General features: G+C 42.9%; 1 protein-coding gene across 2 annotated transcripts in view; it reads right to left on the reverse strand.

The window, feature by feature from the left end:
- BAG6 (BAG cochaperone 6) overlaps positions 1–17,596 on the reverse strand; it is a 71,861-nt gene that overhangs the window by 34,020 nt on the left and 20,245 nt on the right. For both annotated transcript variants that reach the window (XM_077483099.1, XM_077483091.1), the window contains 5 exons: positions 6,998–7,072; positions 4,847–4,977; positions 4,588–4,714; positions 2,037–2,231; positions 66–321 (listed from right to left, as the gene is read on the reverse strand). In XM_077483099.1, coding sequence (XP_077339225.1) covers positions 66–321; positions 2,037–2,231; positions 4,588–4,714; positions 4,847–4,977; positions 6,998–7,072 — 784 coding nt within the window. The remainder of the gene's footprint in view (positions 1–65; positions 322–2,036; positions 2,232–4,587; positions 4,715–4,846; positions 4,978–6,997; positions 7,073–17,596) is intronic.

The following is a 17,596-nucleotide window of genomic DNA, read 5'->3' on the forward strand; positions in this document are numbered from 1 at the left end:
ATCTGAAGCAAAGTATGGTGATGGCTAAAAGGTAGCTAACCAGATCCAAAGTCTAACCAGCTCACCCTGGATATTCATCATCATCATGACTGGCTCCACTGTCTGGTGTGTGATGCGTATAACACGAGGGTGCGGGGAAGGAGCAGTGGTGGGAGGAGCCGGTGTTGGGGTGGACTCCCCTGAAGGAGGGCCCTGGGTGTCACTGGATCCACGTGCCGTGTCTGAAGTGCTAGTAGTAGTGGCTGAGGTTGCCGTTCCTTCACTTGTCTGATTAGCATGGGCTCCATTCCCCGTCATTGTCACTGTGGTACCGACATTAATCTGGAAGGAAAACAAATTCCCCGTACACAATAAGCAAGAAACAAGAAAAAGTGATTGGCCTCACTATAGTGGCCTCTGCCATTCATGTGTACAGTCATTGACGCTGTGATAGTGACATTTCAATGAAGGCTTTGTTCACACCTGTGGACCGCGGTATCATGCGGTAAAACTCACACGCTAAAAGTAGTCGGCGGGGGGCTTATGCCTGAAAAACGTTGATTGTAATACACGTTACACATCACTGCACACATTGGAATAAGAGCAATAATTCTAGCACTAGACCTCTTTCGTAATGCGAAACCGGTGACCTATAGGGGGCTGGAAAATATAGGGTACTGACAGGTTTAAAGGTTTGACATGTTGGGTATCCATTTACTTGGTGCAATCTCAGCTTTTATATTTTACAAAAAAAAAAAAAAAAGGGGTAATTTACTGCATTTTTGTGCCCCTTAAAATTAAGTTGTGTTTTTTTTTTTTTACTGAAATTTATTTTTCCTAGACCTGTCTGCTTTCAGAAAATATACAATCCTTGGGGGCTTTTTGTAATCTTCTGGCCTAAAATGACTTTTTAAACATGTACAAAAAATGTTCTGGCTGTGAAAGGGTTAAAGGATACGTTCACCTTCGGTAATATGTCACATGTTCTATCCGCAAGATTTGTTGGTTAAAAAACTGGCTCCTAACTTTTTTAGTTTGATCCTAGATTCAAAGCAAATTTGTTAAGCCCTGGCCTAGATTTATACTAACCTTACCCACGCGTTTCGCCCACAGCGGGGGGGGGGACAAAGTCGATACTCTTGCAATTGGCTAGAGTGTCTTTCTCCCTAAATCAAAGCTACTCTGCATTTCCCAGGAATCTTTCCATAAGAGCAGTGATGTCACACCCAGAGAAGCAAAAGGCAGGGATGAGATAAATAAATCTAGCTTTTTTTTCTTTACATGTACATTTTGGATTTAACAATTTATACAGGGGGTCTGGACAGTATATTCGGACCTTGCTGCAAGGTCCACTTTAACAACGCATGTTAAAGCCTGTGTGTAAGACCCCTTTCACACTGGGGTGTTTTTTCGGGCGTTTTTCAGGCACTTTAGCTTTAAAAAAAGCGCCTGTAAAACGCCTGAAAGAAGCCGCAACTGCAATCCCAATGTTAAAGCCTGAGTGCTTTCACACTGAGGCGCTGCGCTGGCAGGGCGTCAAAGTCCTGCAAGCAGCTTCTTTGCAGTGCTTTTGGAGTAGTGAATACAACGCTCCTAAAGCACCCTTTCCCATTGAAATCAATGGGAAGCACCTGTAAAACGCCTGAAAAGCGCTACTGGCAGCAGTGTTTTGTGGGCGCTTTTAACCCTTTATTTGGCCACTAGCAGGGGTTAAAAGCGCCCCAATAAGGCTCGAAAAACACTGGTAAAGCGCTGCTAGTTTAAGCGGCGCTTTACGAGCGTTTTTCGGGTGCTGACATTGTCAAAGGGCTCTTAAAGCACTTGGGCTTTCACATTGGGATTGCAGATGAGGCTTCTTTCAAGCGCTTTACATGCGCTTTTTTTAACGCTAAAGCGACTGAAAAACGCCCCAGCGTGAAAGGGGTCTTAATGGCACGGCAACAGTGAGTGGAGAGGAGAGGTGAGGAAAGAAAGAGGGAGCGAGAGTGACAGAGAGGGAAAGAGACAGAGGGGGAGAGATTATAATAAAAATGAAAAAAGGTAATAGATCATCTCACCTGTATAGGGATGGCTGCCTGCTGGAGCAACATAGGACCTGTGTAGTGTGACATGGGTCGGACCACGTGCATGTGGCGAGGTGCTGCCATAGAAAGATTACACCGCAAATCAGACACTGCAACCAAAGCGTTCCCTAGCAGCCGAAGACACTCGCCAACAAGATTTATAATTCGCTGTGCCTGTTCTCGTTCCTCCTATAGAAGCAACACAGAGACAGAGTCAAAAAGGCTAATGCGATAGTATCTTACATCTAAAACGTAAACAGACAAGATACAGAACACATAACAATAAACAAATAGCCAGCAGAGCTATAATGGAATAAAATGAGGGTCACCAATAGAATAAATGTGTTGAATTAACCACTTGCCTACAGGGCACTTTTACCCCCTTCCTGCCCAGGCCAATTTTCAGCTTTCAGCGCTGTCACACTTTGAATGACAATTGCACGGTCATGCAACACTGTACTCAAATTAATTTTTTTCACACAAATAGAGCTTTATTTTTGGTGGTATTTGTTAAAGTGGGGTGCCCCCCCCAAAAAAAAAAAAAAAAAAAAAAAAAAATGTAAAAAAGTCAGCAGCTACAAATACTGCAGCTGCTGACTTTTAATAAATCGGACACTTACCTGTCCCAGGGTCCAGCGATGCGGGGGAACGAAGCCCCCCCGCTCGATCCCCGCTCCGCTCGCGGCGCCATCATTCGTACTGTGGGCACCCACTGCGCATGCGTGAGCGGCGCAGTGCGCCGTGATACGCCGCTCAGTCATCTGGGACATGTGACAGGTCCCAGATGACTGTGCGGCATGAGGGGAAGTGATGTCACCAGCTCGGGCAAGGAAGAAAGCAGAGTACGAGGGACCCCCTAACAACAGGTATTTAGATTAAAAAAAAAAAATTTCCAATTATTTTTAATCACTTTTTTATTTTTTGGTGGCAACACCACTTTAAATAAAAAAAAGCTTGAAAGTTTTGAAGAAAAAAAAAAAAATATGTCTTATAGTTTGTTATAAAATTTTGTAAACCGGTAATTTTTCTCCTTCGCCGATATACGCTGATGAGGCTGCACGAATGGGCACTGATTGGCAGCACTGGTGGCTCCTGTTGGGACTGCACTGATAATCAGTGCCCTGTATATCAGTGTAAGTGTCCCTTTAACACAAGCTGGCTATCGGTACTCTTCTCCTCTCACCATCAGAGCGAGGAAAGTAAAGCAGATAACTGGCTTCAGTTTACATGATTATCAGCTGTCATTGGACACAGCTATCATGTAGTAAAGGGCTGCTGCGATTGGCCCTTTACCGTGAAAGGCTCCGTGATCACAGAGAGCGGCGTCCATGCACTGCAGGGTATGTGCGGGTAGCGCGATCACGGGAGGACGTCCATGGACACCCTCCCGGCTAAGTAAGCCCATCTTTCGGCTAGAGCATGGGCAGAAAAGGGTTAAATCAAAAATGTCCAATCAGACTATTTCCTAATGGATACTTTTTCTTCTTTTTTTTTTTTTTTAGAAAAGAAGAAGAAAACTATGAACGGTTTCCAGTCATGTTCTTATATGGTCATCAATTGTTGATGGATAATACAATAAAGATTGTCCTTTACATGCATTTATTCTTACTTGTGTATTAAAATAATGACTCTGTTCACTACATCGACTGTTGGGTACACTCCTCCTGCAGACCCAGTAAGCTGTCTGGCTGAACTTAGTATATGGGCAAGCATTTACTGAATGGCAGGAAGAATCAATGAACTTCATGAGCTCTCACTAGCACCCTCGCAGTTCATTGAGAACTACAAGCCATCAGCTACAACGCCTGACAATACTTGTAGTCAAATTCATTCATGGGGAAATTAACAGAGCCCTGCACTGCTGCTCTGTTTTCAAATTGTGGCAGTGGGTGCAGAGAGAGGATTGGAGCACTGGTGGAGGGAGGTGGATGCATAGGAGCATGTTACATCCTAAAATGTGAACTTTATACCAAACAAGGCATACGATTGGCACCTGGGAGCAACAGCACTAGTTTTAGTTACAAATTCATAAATCAGTCCAACAGGCTGCGGTTATCACCAAGACCCCTTTCATACTGAGGGCGTTTTGCAGGCGCTACAGCGTTAAAAATAGCACATGCAATGCACCCTCAAACAGCTGCTCCATTCTCTCCAGTGTGAAAGCCCAAGGGCTTTCACACTGGAGCGGTGCATTGGCAGGGCGTCAGGAAAAGTCCTGCCAGCAGCTTCTTTGGAGCGGTGTGTTTACTGCTCCTCCACCAACGCCCCCCATGGAGATCAATGTGGCAGCGTGGCTATACCACTGGCAAAACGCTGATATTGCGACGGTTTCAACCCTTTCACAGCCGCTAGCAGGGGTTAAAAGTGCTATTAGCGGTCGAAATGCGCCGCAAATCCGACTGTAAAACAGCGCTAAAAATAGCAGTGCTTTACTGCCAATGCTATGGGCGGCACAGTGTGAAAGCAGTCTTATAGTGGATAATAAGTCAGAGATAGAAACCAGAGGCGCCAATATATCGAAAAGATAGACAGAAGTTGTTCCTACATTCTCATAAGTGCCATTAGTAGCATTGCTGATGATCTCTCTGTAGCGATCCATGAAGGGAGCCAGGCGTTCTTCCACCCGTGATAAAGATTGGAGGACCTCCACATACTCAGTAGGGGTGGGGTGGCTGCAGTGAGATAGAGTACATTATGAGCAGAATTGCATAGAAATAAATAACACAAGAAAAACCAGAGGAATTGGTGAACTAGGAGCTTTGAATCATACAAGCAATCATAGGGTAGGCAAGTAATCCTGTTACCTTGTCGGTGCTGTACCAGCTTGTCCCTCTGAGCTCTGTGTACTTTGGGATGGCATTTCCCGATTTCCAGATTCAACTTCAGGTCCTGATGTTTCCATAGGTTCTGCAGTCTGATCATTACTAGGTTGTTGCTGCACAACAGGAAAATATTACAGACCACAAATGCATAAAATGTCCTTTTCTCAGGCTGCTACCCTTATACACAAGACAGATAAAGTACACAGAGCAGCGTCATGCACCCTCACACTATACCATGACATTATGCACAGCACAGGTATAGTGCACACAGCAGTGTTATCTCCATCCTCACACTACACCAAGACATGTACAGCCGTGGCCAAAAGTTTTGAGAACGACACAAATATAAAATTTGCACAAAGTCTGCTGCTTCACTATTTTTAGATCTTTTTGTCAGACGTTCGTATTTTATACTGAAGTAAAATTACAAGCATTTCATAAGTGTCAAGGGCTTTTATTGGCAATTGCATTAAGTTTATGCAAATAATCAATTTGCAGTGTTGACCCTTCTTTTTCAAGACCTCTGCAATTCGCCGAGACAGGCTGTCAATCCACTTCTTTGCCACATCCTGACTGATTGCAGCCTATTCTTGCATAATCAATGTTTAGAGTTGTCAGAATTAGTGGACGGGTTTTTTGTTCACCCGCCTCTTGAGGATTGACCACAAGTTGCCAGTGGAATTAGGTCCTGGGAGTTTCCAAACCATGGACCCCAAAAGGTAGCCGTTTTGTTCCCCAAGCTACAGTTACCAATTTTGCCTTATGGCAAGGTGCTCCATCATGCTGGAAAAGGCATTGTTCCTCACTAGAGATGGGCTCGGGCTAAACTAAACTAATCACAGGCTGCAAGACATTTCTTGGTCTGTGCAGCTGCAGTGTCGGCTTCCTGGCAGGAATGGGCAGGTGGGTTGGGACTAGGATCCCGAACACACCCGAGCCCATCTCTATTTCTCACCAAACTGTTCTTGGATGGTTGGGAGAAGTAGAGTTGCTCTTGGTGGATGTTTTTGCAACATTCTTTATTCACGGCTGTGTTCTTAGGCAAAACTGCGAGTGAGCCCACTACCTTGGCTGAGAGGCCAAGTCTCAGAATGCTTTACTGTTGGCATCACACAGGACTGATCTCACCTTTTTCTTCTCCAGATAAGGTTTTTTTCTGGATGCCCCAAACAGTCTGAAAGGGAATTCAGAGAAATTGACTTTACCCCAGTCCTCAGCAGTCCAATCACTGTAGCTTTTACAGAATATTAATCTGTCCCTAATGTTTTTCCTGGAGAGAAGTGGCTTCTTTGCTGCCCTTCCTGACACCAGGCCATCCTCCTAAAGTTTTTGCCTAACTGTGCCTGCAGATGTACTCACAGCTGCCTGCTGCCATTCCCGAGCAAGCTCTGCACTGGTGGTGCCCCGATCCCGCAGCTGAATTGACTGTAGGAGACGTTCCTGAACCTTGATGGAATTTCTTGGGCGGCCTGAAGCCTTTTTCACAACATTCGAACCTCTTCCCCTTGAAGTTCTTGATAATCCAATAAGTGGTCAATTTAGGTGAAATCATAGTAGCAGCAATATCCTTGCCTGCGAATCAATTTTGTGCAAAGCAATGTTGACTGCACGCGTTTCCTTGAAGGTAGCCATGTTCAACAGAGAAAGAACACAAATTTCAAGCACCACCCTCCTTTAAAGCTTCCGGTCTGTTATTCTAATTCAGTCAGCATTACAGAGTGATTTCCAGCCTTGTACTCATCAACACAAGTTAATTATCATGAGAAAGAGGGACTTTTCAATTAATTGCAATTCATTAGATCGCTCTTTATAACATTCTGGAGTATATACAAAATGCCATCATAAAAACTGAGGCAGCAGACGTGAAAATTAAGATTTGTGCAAGTCTCAAAACTTTTTTGCCGGAGCTGTATGCACAGGTACAGTACACACAGCAGCATTATCTGGATCCGCACACTAGACCATGATATTTATACAAAGCACCGGTCAAGTACACACAGCAGAGTTATCTCCATGCGCACACTACACCATGACATGTATACATAGCAAAAAGTACAGTACACACGGCAATGTTATCTCCATCCTCACCATACATCAAGACATTACAGATTCAGCCAGTTTTGGAACACTTACCTCTAGGCGATCCAGTATCGACTGAATATCTTGTAATATATGTTGCGCCAGAACAAGACGAACCCGGGGCTCACTCTGTATAGGGAGTAGTAGGAAGGAACAAAGGACATAGGAGAGAAGGATATAGAAGGATATTAACAAGAGCAAGCAGAAAACAAGTAAGGAGGACGTGAAAAAGATAAAAGGCCCAAGGTTGCAATGGTAGCAAAAGCAAAAACATAATGAAGACCAACAGAGGAGAGAGTTGGAAAAGAGCGCCAGACACAACAAGTAAAAGGTGGATGGAAGCAAGAAAACAGAGACAAAGAATGCATTAGACGGTTGCAGCTAGACACAGGTGAAGCATTGGATAAGAGCAGCTGACAAGAACCCCACCACCATCTACATTCACATGCCTCTTAGCCCTCCATATTTCTGGATCGGATTCTGATCTACATAAAATATGATCCAGTCTAAAACTATACTTATGTATCACCCAAGATTATTATTGGGTCCCTGGCTTTTTGATATCTTAAAAATAATTACGTGCCTTTTCAAATAACAAAGCCCAACTGAACTTTTAGTTTAAATCAGCTAAATATATTCCAGGTGTTAGAGTAAATTATTTTCGAAGCAGCCGCAGCCTAAGTATGAAAAGCCTATTCCCTGCCAGCATGTTGCAGAAAAAGGACCCTTGCTCTGTGTGGAAACAGTGGCCTCTCTGTAAACGTTAGGAGAAAATATATATATATATATACACACACACACATATACACACACACCTCTCTTTGTGAAAGCAGTGGTTTCCCAGCGGAAATCTAAGGCTGGATTCACACCTATGCAGTTTTAGTGCTTTTTGCACTGCAGTCCATTTAACATGGTTTCCTATGGAACACGTTCTATAGAGCAAATCTGCAAAATGCACAAAAAATGCATAGGTGTGAATCCAGCCTTACATCTCCGCTGGGAAACCACTCCTTTCACAAAGAGAGCAAGGGTCCTCCTCTACAGAATGCTGGCAGGGACAAGCTTTATTATTGAAGAGGTGGCTGCTTTCTAAAGAAAAACAAAATGCAAACTTTGCATACTTTTAGGTTCTGATGCATCTGGAATGTGTTTAGGTGATGTAAAAGTTTAGTCTGACTTTAATCAGGTTGTGTGTAAAAGTTTATAAAAAACAGGCATTACTTAGTACTTGCAGGAACTGATAGACACGGTCAAGGAAACGTTCAATTAACCTAAGAGCCCCCACAATCCTGAATGAAGCCCTCTACAGCAAAGTGGAGCACCAACACAACCCCACTGCAAAAACACAATGCAAAGCAGGTAACTTATTAAGAGTTGTTGCATTGCACATTAGAATGCAATGGGCATGTACATCCATGACTTTCCAAAAAGCCAATATTTACCTTAAAGTCCCTTCATTAATCTTCAGTCCTCTTCTGTGCATTTTGGGGCCTTTCGATGTCATACATACAAACAAAAGGAGGCTCTGACTTGAGAGGTCTTCTAGACTCAACCCCAGCACCTCACAAATCTAAACTGATGCCCCTTTTTGGCTGCAGAGGTGATCTCACTGCTTTGTGGGGGGGGGTGGACCCAGCAGAAATTCATAACCAACGTCACAGCTTCATTACTGCATTACGGGGCCTTGACCCTGGATCAATCTTGACCTGGGCAGTAGTCAAGGCCCCATGTGCCGTAATGAAGCTGCAATGTACCGCTTATGCCTAAGGACCCAAGGGGAGGGCAGACACAAGCTACTTGGGTACTTGCAAGCTTCACTGTTACCTTAAGTTCCCGTTCACATTGGCACGATTTGACAGGTCAAATCGGAGCCTATTGAAGACAATAGGCGCTTCCCAATCGGTGCAACGCCAACTTCACAGCACTGAACCGATTGCCAAATGTAGTTCCTGCACTGCTTTTGAAGACTTGGGGGGCGATTTCAATAGACATCTGTGCATGCACCCGCACAGATGTCTTGCCAAGTCGCCCCTGAAGTTGGACTGAAATGCGGCTTTGAAGTCGTGCAAGTTCAGATGAACTCGCACAAATTTCAAAGCCGTGTTCAGTGTGAAAGAGGGATAAGTCTAGGTTCACATATGTGCGATGCGGGAAACTTAGCAAATCCTGTGCGTTTCCCACACCACACTGAGATTGCACAGCGTTAGTGCGATCTGCTGCGGGTGTCAATGTTAAATTTAACGACCCCACAAAAAAATCTTGCAAAAGCAATGCAATTGTCTGAATTGAATCGCATGGGTGTTCACACGCATGCAATTCAATCCTGGTGCGGATGCGATTGGAGCTGTACAAAATGAATGGCTCAAATCACACCAAACAGACATCACATGTTATTTGCACAGGAATGCGGTGCGATTCCTGTGCGAATCACACGCGGTGTCTCGCACAAGTGTGAACCCAGGCTTCAATGTTTTAGGACAGGAAATTGTGCGCACTGAACTTTATTCCTTTATTGATTGGTGGGTCTCTAACCCAGGGAGATAAGGGAATAGCGATTGTAAAAACACTGGATTGGAGAGCCTATTAACAGTATTATACATTGCATGGGAACTGTGCACTACAAAAATAAAAAGGTGCCGTCGGCTCTATAGCAGTTTTACTGCTGCAGGGAGGCAGCTGTGCACTGGATTATAATATACACACAGGCGATTCCAGACTTCTGCCTGTAGGGACACATGCCCGTTATAATTCACAGCAGAAGCTGATCTGCGGGTGCCGGGCACTCCATCTCCTCTGGCATCCACCAGTTATTGGCAATACACAGAAAATCAGAGATATCCCCGATATGTAAACAAGACCTACCACAGCTCTAACGGGGGTGGGGAATGGATTGTGCGTTTCTGTAGGGACTAGTAAAAGCAGCACAGTTAACACACAAACGCTGGCTAAGCACACAGTTAACCCCTTGGTCACCCCTGATGTTAACCCAGTGTCAGTTAGTGTCAGAATGTCCGCCGCAATATCGCAGTCCTGCGCAATACAAAAATACCTAGCAGAATACGTATTGGCCAAAATGTATGAAGAAATTAGATTTTTTTTGATTACGGTAATTTTTTGGGGTATGTTTTCTAGCAGAAAGTATGAAATCGTTTTTTTTCAAAACTGTCAATTTATTTTTTGTTTATAGCGCAAAAATGATAAATAAATAAAAATAAAAAAATAAATAGTAGAAATCAAATAGCCATTTGTGTGTGTGGGGGGGGGGAGGTACCCAAAAAGACAAATGCTATTTGGGTACAGTGTTGCAGGACTGCGCAATATTCCGTTCATATAACACAGTGGTGTATCACAAAAAATGGCCTAATCATGAAGGGGGGGGGGGGGGTAAATCTTCCAGCATTCAAGAGGTTATTTGCATTTGTTTTTTTTATTATTTCTGAACAATTTCAAAAAGAGGCCATAAAATCTTCAAAAACATGTTTTTTGTCCCCCCCCCCCCCCTAACAGCTATAAAAGGAAGCATGTAATGTGTAGATTGCCAATGGTGCCCTCCTGCTGAAAAGTCGTTATTAAAAAAGGGGTTGTAAACCCTCGTGTTTTTTCATCTTAATACAGCCCAATGCATGAAGATGAAAAAAATTCTTCTAGTGACCGTCCCCCCCTTTTTTACTTACCCGAGCCATGGAATATCCCACGGCGGAGACGTGCTCTTCCTCTGCCCGGGGTTCTCAGCTCTGGATTGGATAGATAGATAGCAGCCATTGACCCCAGCTTCTGTCAATCAAATCCAATGACGTGGGGCCGAGTTCGGCATTCTGTATCTATGGATGCAAATGCTTGACTCAGGAGCGCGCCCTCAAGATAACCACCCAGGAGAGCGCTTCTCCCAGGAGGTTATACGATGCAGGGGAGGAGCTACCAGCGCAGCAGGGGGACCCCCTGAAGAGGATGGCCAGGGCCACTCTGTGCAAAACGAACGGCGTATATTTCAATGCATTGACCGGTCCCAAACTAGTTTTGGGGGGCGGAAATAGGAGGGAACAAATGTATGAAAGTGTAATGCCCTGTACACATGGTCAGATTTTCCGACAGAAAAACGTGCAATCGACTCATGTTGTCGGAAAATTCGACCGTGTGTGGGCTCCATCTGACTTTTTCTGTCGGATTTTCCAACGCACAAAGTTTGAGAGCAGGATCTAAAATTTTCCCGACAACAAAATCCGATCGCATAAATTCCGAAGGACACGCATGCTCAGAATAAACTAAGACAAAAAAGATATTGCCCCGTTTATAGTCCCGACATATGTGTTGTACGCCACCTTGATCAGATTTTCCGTCAACTTTGTGCGACCGTGTGTATGCAAGACAAGTTTGGGTCAAAATCTGTCAGAAAAAATCCGATAGATTTTGTGGTTGGAATGTCTGACTGTGTGTACAGGGCATAAGTGTGTAGTGATCCTATGATGTACCTGAAGCATGGTGCTTCTAATTGCTATCTTTCTTTATTGCAAAAAACTCTTACAAAACCAAATTTTAATAAAAAGCAACTAAAATTTCCAACAGTCATCAACAAAAACCCTGTGGTCATAGCAAAGATATTTTCAAAATTTGTCAGTCAAAAGTATTTCTGTGCAGAAGATATCCCCCCCCCCCCCCCCCCATTACAGACTTATCATGCCTTGTTGTGCACTGGGTGGAGTCAGCCATCTTGGCAGAGGCAGGCCTTTGCTTTCTTATGTCAGAGCCTCCAGCAAGGAGAACAGTGAGCAGCAAGGTAGTGACATCACCAAATCTCACTCAATCAGGTGACACTAGCAGTGCCTTAGCTCTCACACTGCAGCTAAACTGTACGGCAATGAGGAGTGTGCCTAGGCACAAAAAAAGTTAGAGCCAGCAACTGCAAAAGCAATATGAATACCTTTTATTGCTTACAAAAATTTAACTATAAAAAGGGCTAATGGATTTTGGCAGGCTGTAATCAAGACTACTTGGCGAAACGCATTAGTCCTTTTTATAATCAAATCCATGTAAGCAAGATATTTATATGTATTTTGGCGTTGCTGGCTCTACCTTATGTTTTTGACTACTATCGATAGCTGGAGGTCAATCGAGCCAGAACACCCATTTTTGGATTGCATCTTTGACTCACAAGTAGTTTCCCTGTTGCTGCACCTACATACCAGGAAGTACGCAGATTTTTTGGGGAGGAAAATTTTTCAGGGCACGACTTCAACCTCTCAAAACAAATCCAAAATAAAAATCACATAGATTCAATATACAGTGCCTTGAAAAGGTATTCATACCATTTGATATTTTCCACATTTTGTCATGGTACAAGCAAAAACAAAGTATTTTATTGAGATTTTATGCAATAGACCAACACAAAGTGGCACATAATTGAGAAGAGGAAGGAAAATGATAAATGGTTTTAAATAATTTTTTTTTACAAATATGTGAAAAGTGTGGTGTACATTTCTATTCGGCCCCCCTGAGTCAATACTTCGTAGAACCCCCTTTCTCTGCAATTACAGCTGCAAGTATTTCTGGGGATGTCTCTACCATCTTTGCACTTCTAGAGAGTGACATGTTTGCCCATTCTTCTTTGCAAAATAGCTCAAGCTCTGTCAGATTGGATGCAGAGCGTCTGTAAATAGCAATTTTCAAGTCTTGCCACAGATTCTCAATTGGATTTAGGTCTGGACTTTGACTGGGCCATTCTAACACATGAATATGCTTTGAGCTAAACCATTCCATTGTAGCTCTGGCTGTATGTTTTGGGTCGTTGTCCTGCTGGAAGGTGAACCTCTGCCCCGGTCTCAAGTCTTTTGCAGACTAACAGATTTTCTTCTAATATTGACCTGTATTTGGCTCCATCCATCTTCCCAGCAACTCCGACCAGCTTCCCTGATGAAGACAAGCATCCCCACAATGTGATGCTGCCAACACCATGTTTCACAGTGGGGATGGTTTTTTCAGGGTGATGTGCAATGTTAGTTTTCCGCCACACAGTGTTTTACTTTTAGGCCAAAAAGTAAAATTTTGGTCTCATCTGACCAGAGCACCTTCTTCCACATGTTTGCTGTGTCCCCCACAGGGCGTCCTACAAACTGCAAACAGGACTTCTTATGGCTTTCTTCTGGTCACTCTTCCATAAAAGGTCAGATTTGTGGAGAGCACGACTAATGGTTGTCCTGTGGACAGATTTTCCCACCTGAGCTGTGGATCTCTGCAGCTCCTCCAGAGTTACCATGGGCCTCTTGGCTGCTTCTCTGATGAATGCTCTCCTTGCCCGGCCTGTCAGTTTAGGTGGACGGCCATGTCTTGGTAGGTTTGCAGTTGTGCCATACGCTTTAAATTTTTGGATGACGGATTGAACAGTGCTCTGTGAGATATGCAAAGCTTGGGATTTTTTTTAGTTTATTTTTTTATTTTTTTTATAACCTAACCCTGCTTTAAACTTCTCCACAACTTTATCCCTGACCTTTCTGGCGTGTTCCTTGGCCTTCATGATTCTGTTTGTTCACTAAAGTTCTCCAACAATGGTCTTTACAGAAAAGCTGTATTTATATAGAGATTAAATTACACAGATTACAGTAATTAGGTGACTTCTGAAGGCAATTGGTTCCACTATTTTTTTTTTTTTTAAATCAAATGTAAAAAGGTGTTGGCGCTAAAAACATCAAGGTGAATAATATAAATGGAGTGTGAACAGTATTAAGGAAAAGCAAGTGATGATTGAAAAAGCAAAATATATAAAAGTCCAAAAGTGACAAACCCAACACCATAAATAAATGTGAATCTTCTGGTTTGATGCTTCAAAAAGCTCCACCATGAGTGCTGACGAGGTAGATCGCACGCCGCATTGATTACAATATATCCATCTGCACATGCTGTAGACACCTTAGTGCTGGGCATAGCACAGACACATGTGAGTGCAAAATCTTTTGAAACATTAAAAAAACAAAACTTAGCACATCATAAGAGACCTTTTTGTGTGTCCTTAGTGGAGTCTGTTCCCTTATCCTCAGCCGCCATCTGGAGGAGGTCACTCAGTGGAGAGATGCCTACCTGGCGTTCCTCTGGTCCAATCAAAGCATATTTTGACCTACTGTACAAAAGTGTTCAGACACCTTTGCCGAGTTGCCATCTACCTCATGAGCAGGAACATCAAACCAGAAGATTCACATTTATTTATGGTGTCGGGATTGTCACTTTTGGACAATAATTTATATATACATATACACACACACACATAGTGTGTGTGTGTGTGTGTGTGTGTACTTTTCACATATTCGTTTGTAAAAAAAATTTTAAAAAAAATATGTAAAACCATTTATCATTTTCCTTCCACTTTACAATTATGTGCCACTTTGTGTTGGTATATCACATAAAATCCCAATAAAATACATTTACATTTTTTGTCTGCAATATGAGGGGTATGAATACTTTAAGGCACTGTATACTAAACATGAATCCTTTAAAATCAATTGATATACAAATAGTGAATAATAAAAGTCCATATGACAATATGAATGATCCTTTTTAAAATCCTCTAAACCACCAAGTCTTCAGATTATAAAGTGCTTAGAACTCCTTCAATTAGTGCTCCACCACAGTGTGTACAAAATGCACACTAACCAACTATACATGTTATATAAACCTTGGATATTTACCCACTTAAGGACCAAGCCTATTTTTTTACACTTGGTGTTTACAAGTTAAAAAACTTTTTTTTTTTTGCTAGAAAATTACTTAGAAAATTACTTAGAATCCTCAAACATTATATATATTTTTTCAGACACCCTAGAGAATAAAATGGCGGTCATTCCAATACTTTATGCCACACTGTATTTGCGCAGCGGTCTTACAAATGCAATTTTTTTGGGGGGAAAAAAAATGCACTTTTTGGAAAGAAAGAAAGAGAAAGAAAGAGAAAGAAAGAGAAAGAAAGAGAAAGAAAGAGAAAGAAAGAGAAAGAAAGAGAAAGAAAGAGAAAGAAAGAAAGAGAAAGAAAGAAAAAGAAGAGAAAGAAAAAGAAAAAAAGTTAGGCCATTTTTTTTATATTGTGAAAGATGTTACGCCAATTAAATTGATACCCAACATGTCATGCTTCAAAATTGTGCCCGCTCATGTAATGGCGACATGCGATGTTTAAACATTTCTACAGGTTACCAGTTTTAAGTTACAGAGGAGGCCTTTTACTAGAATGATTGCTCTCGCTGTAATGATTGCAGCAATACCGCTCGTTTGGTTTGAACACTTATACAGGCATGACTTACGTATGCGTTTGCTTCTGTGCGCGAGCATGGAAGACGATTTACATTTTTTTTATTATTATTTAATTTTACGTTAATTTTTACACTGTTCCTTTAAAAAAAAAAAAAAAATAATTGGATCACGTTTATTCCTATTACAAGGAATGTAAACATCCCTTATGATTAAAAAAAAAAAAAAAAAAAAAAAAGCACGACAGGACCTCTCAGAAGGGGATATATAAGACTCCAGCAAGATGGCGGAGAATGAGCTTCCCGATTAAGCTGGTATGCTAAATGCATTTAGACTGCGTGTCCGCCATCGTTGACATCGCTGCCTGTTGGGTTTGGATTAGCGCTTCTTCTTGTTAGAATGCATGCCGACTCAGACCTTGTGGCCTGCAGAAAAAAACTAGGCTGTATATGTTGGTGCCGACATTGGCAACATACAGTGCAAGTGCAAAATCGCTTTTATATTTCTTTTAACTTTTAGGGTACTTTCACACTGGAGCGGGGCTGGCATTTAGTAGCGCTTTACCACTGTTATAGCTGTGCTTTTAAGCGCCCGCTATCGGCCGAAGAAAGGGTTAATAGAGCCCATGTTGCGCTGCCCATTAATTTCAATGGGCAGGGCGTTTTGGGAGCAGTGTATACACCGCTCCTGCACCGCCCCAAAGATGCTGCTTGCAGGACTTTTTTGTTAAAGCGGGAGTCCAACGGGAGTTCCACCGTTTTTTTTTTATTTATTTTTTTTAAAAGCCAGCAGCTACAAATACTGCAGCTGCTGACTTTTAAAATAAGGACACTTACCCACCCAGCGCGCCCGCGATGTCGGCACCCGAAGCCGATCTCTCGATCGTCTCTCAGGTGCTGCCGCCGCCATCTTGGGTATGGGAATCAGGAAGTGGAGCCTTTCGGCTTCATTTCCCGTTTCCCTACTGCGCATGCGCGAGTCGCGCTGCGCAATATGGATGGTCCCGCTGCCACTGGGATCCGTGTGTTTCCCAGCAGGCAGCGGGGGACTTTCGGAAAGGGGCGTAATCTACGCCCCTTTCCGCAGATAGCTATGCTGGAAGTGGGTGCAGATACCTGTACTGTACAGGTACCTGTACCCCCCTCCCCCCTGAAAGGTGCCAATTGTGGCGCGGGAGGGGGGAGGATTCCAATGAGCGGAAGGTCCACTTTAGGGTGGACCTCCGCTTTAAATCAGGCTTTCACACTGGGGTGGCATGAGAGGAGCTTTTCAAGCACTATATTTAGTGCTAAAATGCCTGAAAAGCACCCCAGTGTGAAAGGGGTCTTAATAAAATGATATTACACCGTCTTGGAAAATTACACTTTTCTTCTGGGTCCCGGTGGTTGGTAAGGAGATCTGGAGGGTCAGTGGTTAATGCAACTGTATGTGGAAGTATATATGTGGATCACCACATCTGTATTTTGAGGAGCAATATCGGATGATACCCTTAAATATCCAAGGCGTATACAACTTGTATGGTTGGTAAGTGTGCATTTTGTACTCACTGTGGTGGAGCAATAATTGAAGGAGGTCTAAGCACTTTATAATCTGAAGACAAGGTGGTTGAAGAATTTTAAAAAGGATAGTTCACTTCTTCATATGGACTTTTCTTATTCACCATTTGTACAGTGCCTTGAAAAAGTATTCATACCACTTTAAAATTGTCCACAATTTGTCATGTTACAATCAAAAACAAAATGTATTTTATTAGGATTTTAGGTGATAGACCAACACAAAGTGGCACATAAATGGTTTTCAATTTTTTTTTATTTTTTTTACAAATATCTGAAACGTGTGGAATGCATTTGTATTCAGACCCCCTGAGACAATACACACAGGTGGACTCTATTTATTAATTAGGTGACTTCTGAAGGCAATTGGTTCCACTAGATTTTAATAAGGCCTATTTCATGCAAACGATCCATTCAGGTCCGCCTGTCAGTTTTTTTAGGCGGACCCAAATGGATGCTCCATAGACCTCTACGGAGCGTCGGATGTCAGCGGCGACATGTCCTGACATCCAACCCGCGCCGATCCAAAAAAAAGTGTGATGGAGGAAAAACCTACTTTTCCATCTGTCTGAGGATCGGATCAGGCAAACGACGGACTGCGGTCCGTCGTCATCCGATCTCCCATAGGGAAGAGAGGTGCTCTGACAGGTCCGTCTCTGCACACGGTCATCTTCTTGCTCAGCGGGGACCGATCAGATGTTCACGGGGCAGATCATCGCGGATCTGTCCCATGTGAAAGGACCCTTATGGGTATTAGCGTAAAAAGGGGGCTGAATACAAATGCATGCCACACTTTTCACATATTTATAAAAAAAAACACGTAAAACCATTTATCATTTTCCTTCCACTTCACAATTATGTGCCACTTTGTTTT

This window comes from Lithobates pipiens, unplaced genomic scaffold, assembly GCF_037356315.1.
Source record: "Lithobates pipiens isolate NorthernLeopardFrog02 unplaced genomic scaffold, aLitPip1_a1.2 Scaffold_1, whole genome shotgun sequence".
Lineage (NCBI taxonomy): Eukaryota > Metazoa > Chordata > Amphibia > Anura > Ranidae > Lithobates > Lithobates pipiens.